Here is a 13,102-nt window from a genome sequence, read left to right as displayed (position 1 = left end):
TAGTGCAATTTCTCCTCCCCTATATGAAGAATGACAGAAAAGTAATATGCAACTGTTTTTACTTAAAATTACAAATCATCACAATATCCTCTATATTATAAATCAGACATGACTTATAATTGTATATTTGGATTAATTCTAAGCCTTTATTTTCTGTATTATGCATTTTCTGTATTTTATTTATTTCCTTTTCGTTTAAATATTTTTTTCAATATAATCTTATGTTACTTTAAATCTATTCTCTTGTATGAATTACATTTTAACATGTTTTTATATTTATAAACATGTTTTTATTTGTATTAACACGTTTTTTGTACATTTATTGTATATTATTATTATTATGATTATTATTATAATGGCATATTTGTTGGCAAGAGGAATAAATTGTTATTATTAAATGTCAGCGTCGTCCATATTGTGTAATAACAGATATAAAATACAGCACAGAGTTTTGCATCCATCCACTTAAATAAAATATGTCAAATTAATTTAAGTGACACTTAAACCATAAGCAACATGGTTATTTTAATTGTAAGAAAATGTGAGTATTTCTGAAGACATGCAGCCTTCTTTACCGTCACCAGCAGAGGGAAGCACTGATCTTTTTAATACTCTTTTTAAAGCTGCTGATGTTCCTAACAAGTGATTTTCTCTCAGTCCTGAACCTGTTGCATTTATATTTTACAAATATATTTCTGTTTGGCCATCAGTCACCTCTTCCAAAGGTTGGAAGTTTACCAAAGTGTTAAAAACTCCAGCTTTTTATAGTGCAGTTACTGTGTGTACTTGACAATATGCTGAGGTTGACCTGTGATGTAGGTCGGCCGGCTCCTTCTTAGCAAACAAGTCCCCCATGTTTGTTGTGGTTTTCATGGTAACAGTGAGGGCCGCTGAGGGCAGAGGGCAGAATGAAGCCCTTTGACTTCTGGGAAAAAGTGAGGTTTCAGATTGTAAGACGGTCCTGTGAAAAGTCACTTATCTGACTTGTAGCTGCAACGTGTGTTTCTATCAATCAAAGTAGTAGCTGCAGGCAGTTTAGTTGCACACAACATGTTGACAATACTGGGTCCTTTTGTATAATTACCCAACTTTATAATTAAAAACTGTTTTCAAACGGTGCAAATCTCACATTAAGCTGCAGTGAAACAGATGTGAAAGAGCTTCAGTGAAGCAGCAGCATCCTCATCCATCGCTTCACAGGGAAAATAATCAAGTCCTGCTGTTTCGTCTGCACCCAGGAATGTGTATCATGTATATACGGCCCTCGCATATATTTTCTGTATGTTAGTGTGTGTGTGTGTGTGTGTGTCTGATTGTGCAAACCATAGTGAGCTGGAAAGAAAACTTGTGATACTGTGACAACTTTCACCATTGCAAAAAAAGGTCAAATATAGAGATGTCTGCTGTTTCCTTGAGCTCCTATGAGTTATAGTACTTTGTGAGTCCCATCCCACATTGGTTTAGGCAGTTTTATGACCTAGTTAGACACAGATATCTGAGATGTCTGGGTGGTATGTGTACAGTGTTGGTTGTGTGAGTCCAGACCTGAAATCCGGAAAGATCACGCGGCGTGCAGACGAATGACTAATGGCGACTGGCCTCTGCAGCTCCGTAATAGGATGACAAATCCGGTTCATTTGTTCCATTAGCCAGTTAGTTGCTTTAAATTAAACTGAGAGTCTCGCACAGGCAGCAATGACCACATAGCTCAGTCAGCTGGGACCTAACAGGCACACTCACAATGAAAGGTTCCTATGACTCACTAAGCACCAGTCTGAGCTGCAGTCCTGAGGTCTGAGATGACCAGACGGAAACCTCAACAAACGTAATGTTGTTTTTTTTTATCCCTGTAAAACACTTCTTCTGTAGCGTGCAGTAAATCAAATCAAATCCAGAGAAGACTTTTATTTCTGTCAACACCATCACACACACAGTTATTTGTGAATGTCTTGTGCATCTGCTTATGCACATTTATCCTGAGTATCCAGAAAGTTCTGCTGTGCTGATTTGTAATGACAAACCCTTGAGTGGGCCCATCGTAGGAAAGGAGCTGCATGAGAAGTTACATTTTTAAGCAGGCAGGAGGTAAACAGCCTTTGCACGGTTAACTGAAACTAGCACAGTGTGCAGAGGCAGAGGCCTCTCTCCATCTGCAGGAGCAGCGTTTGGCCTCTGGGGGCCCAATTTCCAACCTCCCCACCCTTCTCCCAGCCCGCCTCTCAGCGCTGTGCGATCCATGTGCACTGCAGCAGTGACCGCTGTACGCTCCAGGCTCCATGGGTGCGGGGGCTTCAATCACAGATACAGGCCCCCCCGCCCCTTCACGCCTCTCAGCTCCCCTGCCTGTGCTCACTTTTTGGCTGCCTCGCTCTCTTCGCCTGTAAGTGTGCCTCTCAATTGTACAGGCCGGCTCTTGCACCCCGAGGGGCCCAGCTTATGCTGCACGCATCTCACTCTTCAGGATTCAGGCTGCAGCGATGGAGGAACTCCTGACCAAACTCATGGATCCACTTGTTTGCCACTGAAACATACAAACAGATTCAAAGTATCTTTATATATATATTTCAAGACAAAAAGAGATTAATTAAGTTTTTCTTTTATGGAATTTGGATAATTGTGATTGATGTACAACCGAGAAGTATATTCCTTGATGCAGTGAATACCTGGGTAGAAAATGTACATGTGTAAATTGTACTTGAAAACAAGTACGTATTTCTATTTCATTCTACTTAGTTTTTCCTTTTATATTCCCCATGGGAAATATTACACATTTCTGAATCCACGATATGTAAACATTTTATCAAATTAGCTGAGCCTCTAAAAGCTATACTTTAAATGCTGCCTACAATAATAAGAACAATCCAATAATATTACACCGGATAATAAAATAGGTTAAATGTGGCATGTCTGCTGAACAAGTATTAAACTGAGAAACCTAACTACTTAACTAAAATACTAAATGAAGGACTTATTTCTAGATTGCACCATTATTAGTTTAACCAAAGGACAAATATTTATTCCACTTAGTAAAGCTTTAACATTCATTCTGACGATATATATATTTAGTCGCTAAAAACAACACAGCCAGAGAATGCTCCTGCAGCTACTTTGTGATGATTAATATCCTCCTGTTATTTTAACTGGGTCTGTGACACACGTTTAAGAGTTGGGAGTTCGACGGCCCGGGCCAACCAGCAGCAGATGTTCAGCTTCCAAGATGAGCTCAGTGTCTCAACACTAACATCTCCAAATGCATAATGCAGCACAGATGTGGCCGAGCAGTTCACTCCTGTACAACAGGGACTCTGGAAAATATAGAATCATGAGAAAAGGCTCAATGAGGTCTCATAAACTGCTCTGACTTCAATCCATCACTGTTTAGCTCCCGCTGACACAACCATCACATCACACCCTGAATCTACTGGGTCATACCCCATTTATCTCCAATGAGCACGGGGCAGCCGGCGTGCAGGGTGTCGACGTCTCCCTCCCCGTTTCTGTGGAGGTTCCACCAGAAGATGGCAGCTCTCTGGGATGAGAAAAAGACGAAATGAGTTTTAAAAAAGTGTTTTAATCCGAACTGAGGTTAGGCCAAAGTGTTATTTTAGTCATTGATAAAGCTCAATATTATCTTCCTTGTTAATCCATGAATCAAAATGCAACCAAATCCAAAGATATTCAGTTTACCATAATATACAAAACAGAAAGAAAAGTTAAGTGAAATCCTCCAATCAATTATCCAATGATGAATACATTTGTGCACGGCAGATTTGGCTGAGCAATGTTGTTTTAATAGTTAAATTAAATTAAATCAAATTACAGTTAGAGAAGAGTAGATGAGGATGTTCTTGGAGCTACAAGTGTATTTTCTGCCATGAATCATTCTACTTATCTCAGACAGAGTTGAATTCATGCATGAACTATTTTATTAGTCATTTTATCAGTTTACGAGCTCCAGGTTATTTTCTCTACAAAAAGCCAGGAAGTGAGGTGTCGGTGAAATTAAGGGTGAAAGGGTTAAGCCCCAGGAATGGTCTGGTAAACCTTCCACTGTAGCTCATTTATCAGCCCCAGTAACACCTCCAACCTCCACTGAGGCTCAACAACACAACCGCAGTACTGTGGCGATGATCTTTCAGCACTTTGACAGCTGAGTGATGGGAAAACAATCTCGCTTGAGGAAAAAAATGTCTTGAAGACAAGAGAAGCTCATCTCGGTGAATCGCGGGGTGTTTACCTCCACGACAGGAGCGCTGAAGTTGGCGTAGATGAAGGCCGTGGAGCCACCTGCCTCGACAGAGCTGAGCTGTGGAAAAGGACATTCCTTCACATTAGTGTCTTGTGTTTATGTGATCGTGTTAGAGAAAAGCCACTGTGTCTGCTGCACTGTTTCCAAAGCCTCACAAAGAGCCAGTCTCTTCTTTATCACAATCCAATTTGACTCACATGTCCACATTAGATTATTGGTGATGATAATACAAAAGAGAACAAGTAAGACATTGAAAGGCAAAAATGTATAAGTACACTGTGTAAATTGTAAATTAGATTGTTGAATTCAGGTTAGCTGCCAATAATATCAATAATAATCCGAAGTCCTGCAATCTGACCTTTTGTTTTTAACTTAGACATGGGACCTTATCTAGTCCTACAGGAACCTCTGGCTGGTTCATTCAGGATCAAAAGAAGAAGACTTCACTCACATATATCATGAAGGTTGCCACCCGATTCCCAGTTTTCAGCTTGTACACAGGACTGGAAGGTGACTGGTTGTGTGGAAATGTAAACAGATATTAGAAGTCAAAGTTTATAATATAACGGTACAACAAGTCCAGGCATGGCCATTTTATTTATATAGCACCTTCCATACACAGAGGTAGATTCAAAAGATGAAAATGTTTCAACCTGGTTTTAAAAAATTACAATAGAAAAGAGTGCCAACGATCAACTTACCGTAGCGTGATCGAAGTGAGGCTCATAATGGCCACCAATTCCATAATTCACCACTTGGAGGTACTCGCTGTACGGATGCTGTACGTTCAGGCCTGTGATCATGGAGATCCTGTGGTCCAGCTTCCCAATGGTGGAGTGGGCTGAGTTCTTCAGCCAGGCACTGGAAATAAAACATTTTTATAAAGGTATTGATCATTTGCTTTATTTGTTGATTACCCCTGCAAATGTGTGTTAGCAAGACTAACCGTCTAAACCTGCTAATACTAATACAGTAACTACCCTAATAAGAAAACAGGATATCATAAGTATTTCCAGTACTTTGTACCTCTTGCTGATGCGATATTCTGCCGTTGCTTGCTTCTCTCCAGCTGCCACCACAGACCTTCTCAACTTGTTAGCAAAGACAGAAAACAGCATCTCGTGTTTGTGAGTGTTACGGGAGCCAAGCTTTGACATTCGGCTAAAACAAAGTGTGAGTGGCCTGAAAATAGGTTAAATTACACGTTCAAAAAGAAAAACTAAACAAAAAGTGCAAAGGCTGAATCTTTCCACTTGGCTTTGCCTGGTAAATGATGTCTTGACTGCAATCCAACCAGAATATAGAGATTTCACTGCTTTCCCCACAGATAACAGAGTCAAGTTTCATTTGGTCTCCCTGCGCAGTTTGTCAAAGTGAGGGGGGGGGGGGGGGGGGGGAGTCTGGGTCCAGATGTTTTGGACCCAGTCTTCCTGTGATTTATTTGTACAGCCGAGTGGTCCCAATGCGTTCTATTCAAATCATACGTGTTTTCCAGTTTTCCCATTAACTGTATTGTTTTATACAACAGTGAATCCAGGCGTCTTATGACCGCCACTTACGCTACAGGTCATAAGAGGCGAAATACTAAAACGGCGACTAATTACTTCACACTTCAGTTCATCATAAAAGTCGACAGAATGGCTGAGCTACTAACTCGAAACAGAGCCTGTGTTCTTCCAAGATCCAGCACAGAACAAAGTGTAAACCAGGCTCATGGTTTGTGAATGAGCCTATGGTCCCGGGCCTGTTTTCAATCCAGCCACAAGCTGACATAATGATGAACTAAGCAAAGGGGTTTCCATCTGAACACAGGACGGAAAAGTCATCGAAACAGAGCCAAAGCCTCACAGAAACTATAGGGTAGCAGCGGAGCTAGCCCACCAACTATTCTCTAAGTGAGTCAGCAGCTCGGAGCTTGTGCTGTTAAACTTTGTTTTTTTTCGATGGCCCACATTCAAAGAGATGCCGAAGCTCATAGACAGTTTCGTGACCCTCTGCCAAGTTTTCACAGTAATGCATCCCTCATTCCTTTAATGGTTCTAAATGGTTGGAACAGGACCAACTCTTCCTCCATAGGGTCTTTCCAGGATCTGTCCAGCAGGAAAAGGTACATGGCTGAATGAGACGCCAGCAGAGCTTCACAGCTGAGTCCCACAGCAGAGCACATTAACAGGAAATATGTGCAAAAGTAATATTTACCAGAAAAACCTTCTGATCGACATCTGATTGAAAAAAAAAAACTTTACAAGTTCATATTCATGTTCAATGTGCTTTACCACAGGGACGTTTGAAAATGTATTTAAAGTATCAAAAGAAGGTTCTCGCTGTGCAAACTGGTCACTAACAGCTGCACTAACTGGGATGTTTGTCCAGGTGTAGCAAATTTGAACTTTTTTATATACTGGTAATTTAGAGAATTACTAATCAACATATTTGAATGGTCTGTCTGTGCACAAGGTCTTAACCTATAAAGTCAAAACAAACAAATAGTTAAAGTCCACTTTACATGGATTTTAGTGATTATCTCCATGTCAGATTGCATCGAAGTGAAATGACAAGGCTGCAAATATGATGACGCTTCTCAGGAAAGCAAAAATCTGGGATTGAGGAAAATATAAATGTGTTGGGAAACCTCCTGAAATGACCAGTAATGAAGACCATCCCAGTAGATGTTGTAGTGGTTTCCCCACTTGTTTATTTCCACAAAATCTGTTGAACTCATACAGACTTTGCCGCTTTGTGAGTCCCATATGGAAGAAACAGCACATTTCCGGTTGTTATTGTGAAAACGCTATAAAACATGGGATCCAAAAATACACGAGAAGATTTATTATGATTTAAGACGTTGCTCTTTGTCTTAATTCTTAAAAATCTGTCATATTGGACACATTTGCCGTCACAACCCCTCCTGGAAATTTTGAAAAAACTGCACAGTGCTGCCACTTACTCCCGGATGGGCGACCTGCTTGATTTCCTCAGCCTCCGAGCGAGTGATGAAATCGTGGTAGAGGACCACGTACGGCTGCAGGCTCAGCACCTCGCGTCTCACTGGCTTCAGCAGCAGGCCGGGGTCGCCATTGGTGAAGTCGTCGCAGAATAGTCTGGGGTTTTCAAAATGCATTGGCTGTTAGGAGAAACAGGCATCTGAGGTCCATTAACAAAATCAAAGAAATAAAAGTTTTTTTTCCTTCTTTTTTCATCCACAAACTGTAAATCTCAGCATTGGATCTTGATGAGCTCTTGGATAAAGGATAGAATCTGAGAGCTCTGTCAAATCTTTGATTAACTACATGGAGACGTTGGAATGAAAAACATCTTATTACTTTGATGAATTTTTATATATTCTATAAATATACTCTGGTTGTTGTATTTACTCTTCAATGATTCTTTTCATACATTATTCTGTAACAGTACGTGTCCAGAATGAAATGTGCTGAATACCTGAGAGCCTTGGGTCCGACAGAGATTCTCATAAGTGTCCCTGGTCCTCAAGTGATCAGATGAAGGTCTCGTCAGCCCGTTGCTGCTGTGTGGACTCTCAGAAACCAGCAGCCTCTCGTATTTCTCAACATTCTGCAGAACTCTCCAATTCTTTGGATCTGAGAGGAAACACGTGTAGAGTCAAACTCTAAATAAATGTCTTAACTACTCAAGAGCCACTTTCACACTCCAGCCATCAGGGGGCATTTGGAGTTCCTGACTACAGGAATCGGGTATCGAACCACCAACCTCCTGATTAAAGGATGACCCACTTTACATCCTGAGCAACCGTTCACTGAAGCAAAGACAAAACCTGTACAGAAGTTGTGTTTTTCTATACCGCACATGCAAATGATAAGTGTCTAAAAAGATTTACCGTGATGCAGCAGCTCCTGGGAGAGACTCAGAGCGTAGGAGACGTTTCCTGTCTGAAACAACGAGAGCAACTTAGAGCAGCACAAGGCATCGGCCGTGTTATCAATGTGCATTTTTGAGTTTTTCCTTCTTATACTTTAAAGTGAGAGAAGGCCAGGTGATCCAGAGCATCCTCCAAAGTGCCTTCATTCTCCGGGCTCCACTCGACTCCTCTGAAGAGACGCACCGACTCCTCCAGCCACTGCACCGAGTGGTAGTAGTCCTGCTGCTCGTAGGCCACCTGTGTACAACAACACCTGGGTTACAGTCCATCAATAGTGGGTCGCTTTACAGGAATCTGTCTCAGGACCCAACATCAGCCAGATGTTGCACGGCTGCCAGAGTTTGTGAGGTTTTGGGGGATTTTAGACTTGAGATGATTTATATTAGGAATCACATCCATTCAGCCGCTGTTATGAGTCGACATCAGCATTAAGAATCAGACCAATTTCTTTCTGCCATATCTACGACGTCATGCAGCTGGTATAATTATATATGCCCAGTGAAGACAAAGCCTCGATATTAAATTACCAAAAAATGCATTTTCCACTGATGACAGATGCAGACATGCGATGTGGAACACATTGGATAACCAGCGCTGACATGTAGAGACTTTAAAGTTTGAAAGTGTCGTACTGGATGATAAGATAAACTTTTGATTGATTTTCATTATCAATTTATTTGAAATTATCCTTCAGTTTTTAGAATGTCAATCATGAGCTCAATGCTCATTTTAATTTCTTAAAAAAATGAATAATTTAAACAGTTTGTGATTAATGGATTAATGGATTAATTGCTGCATTTGTTTAACCTGTTCTGCCAAGTGTTTTTCTCTGAGTCTGTTTACAGGTATTACTGGTGGGGAGTGCAGGTTCCCTCCGTTGCCCAATCCTGCTAAAAATGTATCTTGGCTTCTCAGTCAGATGCACTCATGATGACGATAGCTAAATGTGTGCAGATCCAGTAAAACAACAGCAGTAGTTTTACATGTAGACAGTGAGGAACACAGGATTAACTCTTCACCTGTTTTTTCACTGAGCTGGCTCCACTTGATGAAGTAGGTGCTGAGTGAAGCTCTGACAGCACCCACACACAGAGAGGCTCCTCCCACCACAGATTATATCCACAACCCCTCCAGACAGCACACAAACACAAATTCCAGTGTGGCACTTGACCCCATAAACACACACACACACACATGCCACCATTCAACTTCTCAAACACCAACTTATCCACTCTACAGCTTCACACCCACACTACCCACTATAAAACCCCGTAATTTGGAAGCTGTTAGTCTCTGCAGCAGTTGAACAACCATTGCTTTCTTAAGGATAGTTTATATTCCGTGGATCTTTTTACCGGAGTGAAACTGTTTTAAAAATTCCTCCCGAAGAAACTGACAAGTTTCAAGTATCTGTTAACACACCCAGTTGGTTTAACGACCTAATAAAAGCAAGTGCGGGCGGCTCTTTTACTGACGGCATCCTAAAACGAAGCATCTCCATTTAAACACAGTCTCAGATAATCTCAGTGTGAGTGAAGACAAGCTCTGTCTCCCCCCCCCCCCCCCCCCCCACACACACACCAAACACTTCCCACTAGAGTGTGTTGTGTGAGATAATGTATTTTCCATGCTCACAGATGACTCTCCCACCCTCTGCCCCAACACATCACCACTGTACATAAACAGTGGAATATTTTTCTTCTTGTAGAAATGTATATTCATCTTCACGTGGAATGGAATCCCAGGCGCACAATGGGAAAAGTTCCACTTTTTCCAGACGGACGGTCGGAATTCCCACCAACACCCGATGACTGACAGAGTTTTAGAAGGGGCCGATAATCAGGGAGGGAAACTTTCACAGCAACGTCATTCAGCCTTTTTCAGTTTTAATTTCTTCTTACATGGGTTTATTTTATGCAGAACAGTGACCCAGAAGGACGACAGACAGGCCAACACACTTACACCACTGGTCTTTCAGGGAATACAGAAGTGATAAATAAGCAGTTGCGGAATGAACAAAATAGATTTACTCAACTTTACTCAACTTTTGCAGCCTACAATTTTGAGCCTCTAGTTCTGTACTATTTTCATTTTTATGTTACTTTAAACACCACATTTAAGAAGGAGAGACTGTACTTTGTATGTTTTAATACTCCACATGTATTGCAGAGCCATAAGTAGTAGTTACTTTGCAGATTAAGCTTAAGTTTATTATAAAATCGAATACTTAAATGAAGATGAGGATGTTCCCAACTTTTTAGTTTGGTCCACGTCCCTTCAAATAACACGGAGGAGGTTCATGAGCCAGCCAACAGGGGGTGAATGAGATTTGGCTTAACTTTTTGGCAGCTGTCATGTCGTCCATCTTTATTTACAGTCTAGGGATGTCACTTTATCATCAAAGAGTGATTTCCACTTTAAACTTCTCAGGTTGTTTGATTTAACTACATAATTATTGGACGATTAGAGACATGAAGCTCTAAAATGTAGAATTAGGTTGAAACATTGTGAGGAGCCAATTAAAAAGGGGAAATAATGTATTTTGTACCTTTCCAACCAGAAAGCAGTCATCACCAGACAGTGGCACAGAGACCGTGGGAACGTAGATATCAGCAGGCTTTCCATTTGTGACTCTCTGGAACCGACCCCTGACGAGGCTCTCCACCTGGAGACCATACACATCCTGCAGCCTCATCAGCCCCTTGGCGGCCCCCTGAAGGTCTTCCAGTTTGGGCAGTTCAGCCTCTTCCTCCTCGTAACTGGACCTGAGGGCTGGACAGCAGAAGGCCAAAAGGTGAGCGTGGGGGATGGGAGGTGACAGCTGAGAGGAAGGGGTTGTGGGGGGGGAGGGGGGTGTTAAGTTATCACCACCAGATGTGTATTTGAGGAGGCAGTGAGTCAACCTTGTGCGTTCTCCGAGGCTTCGCTGCTGTAGATGACGTTCAGCCACTCTGAGTGCAGCCGCTTGATCAGGGTGAAGGCCACCAGCGGGTTCCCCATCGCAGCTGCCGGGCCTTTGTAAAGTCCAGTGTGCAGGTCAGACACTTTGGCATAGAAGCTGCGTTACAGTGTGGTTATACAAGGACAGAAGAGGACAACCCCTCAATTAGGATTTGGGTTAGATGCTCTTGAGCTAAAAACTGTTCGCAGAAGAGAAAATATCCTTCAGGCAGAACCAGGATAGGATTTATCCTAAACTCTGTTATTGATCATAGTGGAAATACGAAATACACAAGGATTTGTGTTAGTTAACACAAACAACACGCAGGAAATAGACAGATCATCACATAATGAAATAATCAAGGAATACCTTTTTACATGACAGTTCGTATGCCCCAACACTCACTTTATTTATTACCTCAACTGCTTTTACTTATTTGTCTTTAGTCACTTAATTATATTTTACTTCCCTACATCTGAATTTCCCACGGGATTAATAAAGTATCCATCTATCTATCTATCTATCTATCTATCTATCTATCTATCTATCTATCTATCTATCTATCTATCAATAATAGAAACCTTTTAAATTCCTGAAAGTTCAGAGCTGGGGTGAAAGGAAACAGCTTTTTGTTCTGATGCCAGAAGAAGAAATTCATATCGATGTTCGATGATGACAGATCAGTAAAGCTGATGCATGACATGACTCATTTTCCAACCCCACCCCCAAAACACCACAACACTGAAGCTTTAGTGACTCCTCCACACATTTTTCAGTATTATTTATAGGGAAGTGACTTGATTGTGAGGATCACATAACTCTGGGGGAATCTCTGTTTATTCAATATCCAACATGCAGGTATAGAGAATTGTTCAGAAACCATCCACCTCCACTTTGCCACCATCACTCACCGCCTGATGTCCTGCAGCCTCTCAAACTCGTGGTCGATGTAAGTTCTCAGGTCATCGATCAGCTTCCGTTCCACGCTGATCGCCTGCCGGACGTTCAGCAGCGACGTGTACATTTCTCCCGCGGACACAGTCAGAACAGCGCAGCCGAAGAAAACACGTGTGAGAAGATTCATCTCCACAGCAAAGAATTAAATGTCCTTCCTCCTGCAGCAGCTCCACAGTCTGAGCTCCTCTTCCTCCTCCTCCTCCTGCAGGCTCCTCTCTCAGAACCAAACCTGCCTCCAGATCCTCCTCACGTGTGAGATCTGCTTTCACCCACAGCCTGAGGAGAGGGGTTTTACACCATTACATTCATCAAACTGGTTTATTTCCTCTGCAACAACAACAGGAATATTCCAAACTTTGATTTAGATTGTTTGTGCAAATTAGTCTGATTACATTATGCAATTTGAGGCTGTTTGCCTGCAAACAACTTATTTCATGATAAACTAAGATCAACTTGCCACCTTTGTCATATCCTATATATATAATTATATTATTTAATTTGATTTATTTGTTTTTAGGTGACGATAAATCACAGCGATAGGTGCATACCGGTATTAAGTTTGGTGTCACAGCGACATCTGTTGGCGACAGCGCTGTACAACAACACATCTGTTGCAATAAAGCTCCATAAACTAAAAGAGAGATAAATCTATTATTGGTGTAACTAGATTATTGTTATTTTGTGTCTTTCAGAGATTGACTTGGAGGGTTAAATTTTGTATTATTATTTATTATTGAAATTAGGCTTATCTATAACACAATTCTGACACATCTTTACCAACACTAACACAATTTTTTTTATAATATTCATTGTAAAGTCTGAAGCTCAGTCAAAGACTTGCTCATAAATCCTACAGGATCAGCAGTGCATGCTCAATTGGAGAGAGAGAGGCTGAAGCAGCTGCCAGATTGTGTCATAACAACAAAAATTCAATCCCACAACTGTCAACAACCTGTATGACTCTGGTGGTGGATCCATAAATGTGTTGATATTGAGGACAAACAGGGTTTAATCAGTGTCTGGTTATTTCTTGTTCAGAGATTGTACATTCTGTTCT

The 13,102-nt window shown here is 41.3% G+C and overlaps 1 protein-coding gene across 1 annotated transcript; it reads right to left on the bottom strand.

The window, feature by feature from the left end:
- Positions 1-2,450: 2,450 nt before the first annotated feature.
- On the bottom strand, positions 2,451-12,189 carry p4ha3 (prolyl 4-hydroxylase, alpha polypeptide III). The gene is made up of 13 exons (XM_053423346.1): positions 12,000-12,189; positions 11,051-11,205; positions 10,696-10,919; positions 8,241-8,384; positions 8,106-8,157; positions 7,691-7,848; positions 7,197-7,373; positions 5,276-5,340; positions 4,951-5,110; positions 4,701-4,763; positions 4,238-4,306; positions 3,433-3,529; positions 2,451-2,521 (listed from the first exon to the last, which is right to left on the bottom strand). Exons 1-13 carry the CDS (start codon positions 12,170-12,172, stop codon positions 2,451-2,453), a joined length of 1,608 nt encoding a protein of 535 aa, XP_053279321.1. The 5' UTR covers positions 12,173-12,189.
- Positions 12,190-13,102: the final 913 nt, after the last annotated feature.

The sequence above is a fragment of the Pleuronectes platessa genome, chromosome 5 (genome assembly GCF_947347685.1).
Source record: "Pleuronectes platessa chromosome 5, fPlePla1.1, whole genome shotgun sequence".
NCBI classification, from domain to species: domain Eukaryota; kingdom Metazoa; phylum Chordata; class Actinopteri; order Pleuronectiformes; family Pleuronectidae; genus Pleuronectes; species Pleuronectes platessa.
The sequence above is the reverse complement of the archived record's forward strand: the minus strand, read 5'-3'. Positions and strand labels throughout refer to the sequence as shown.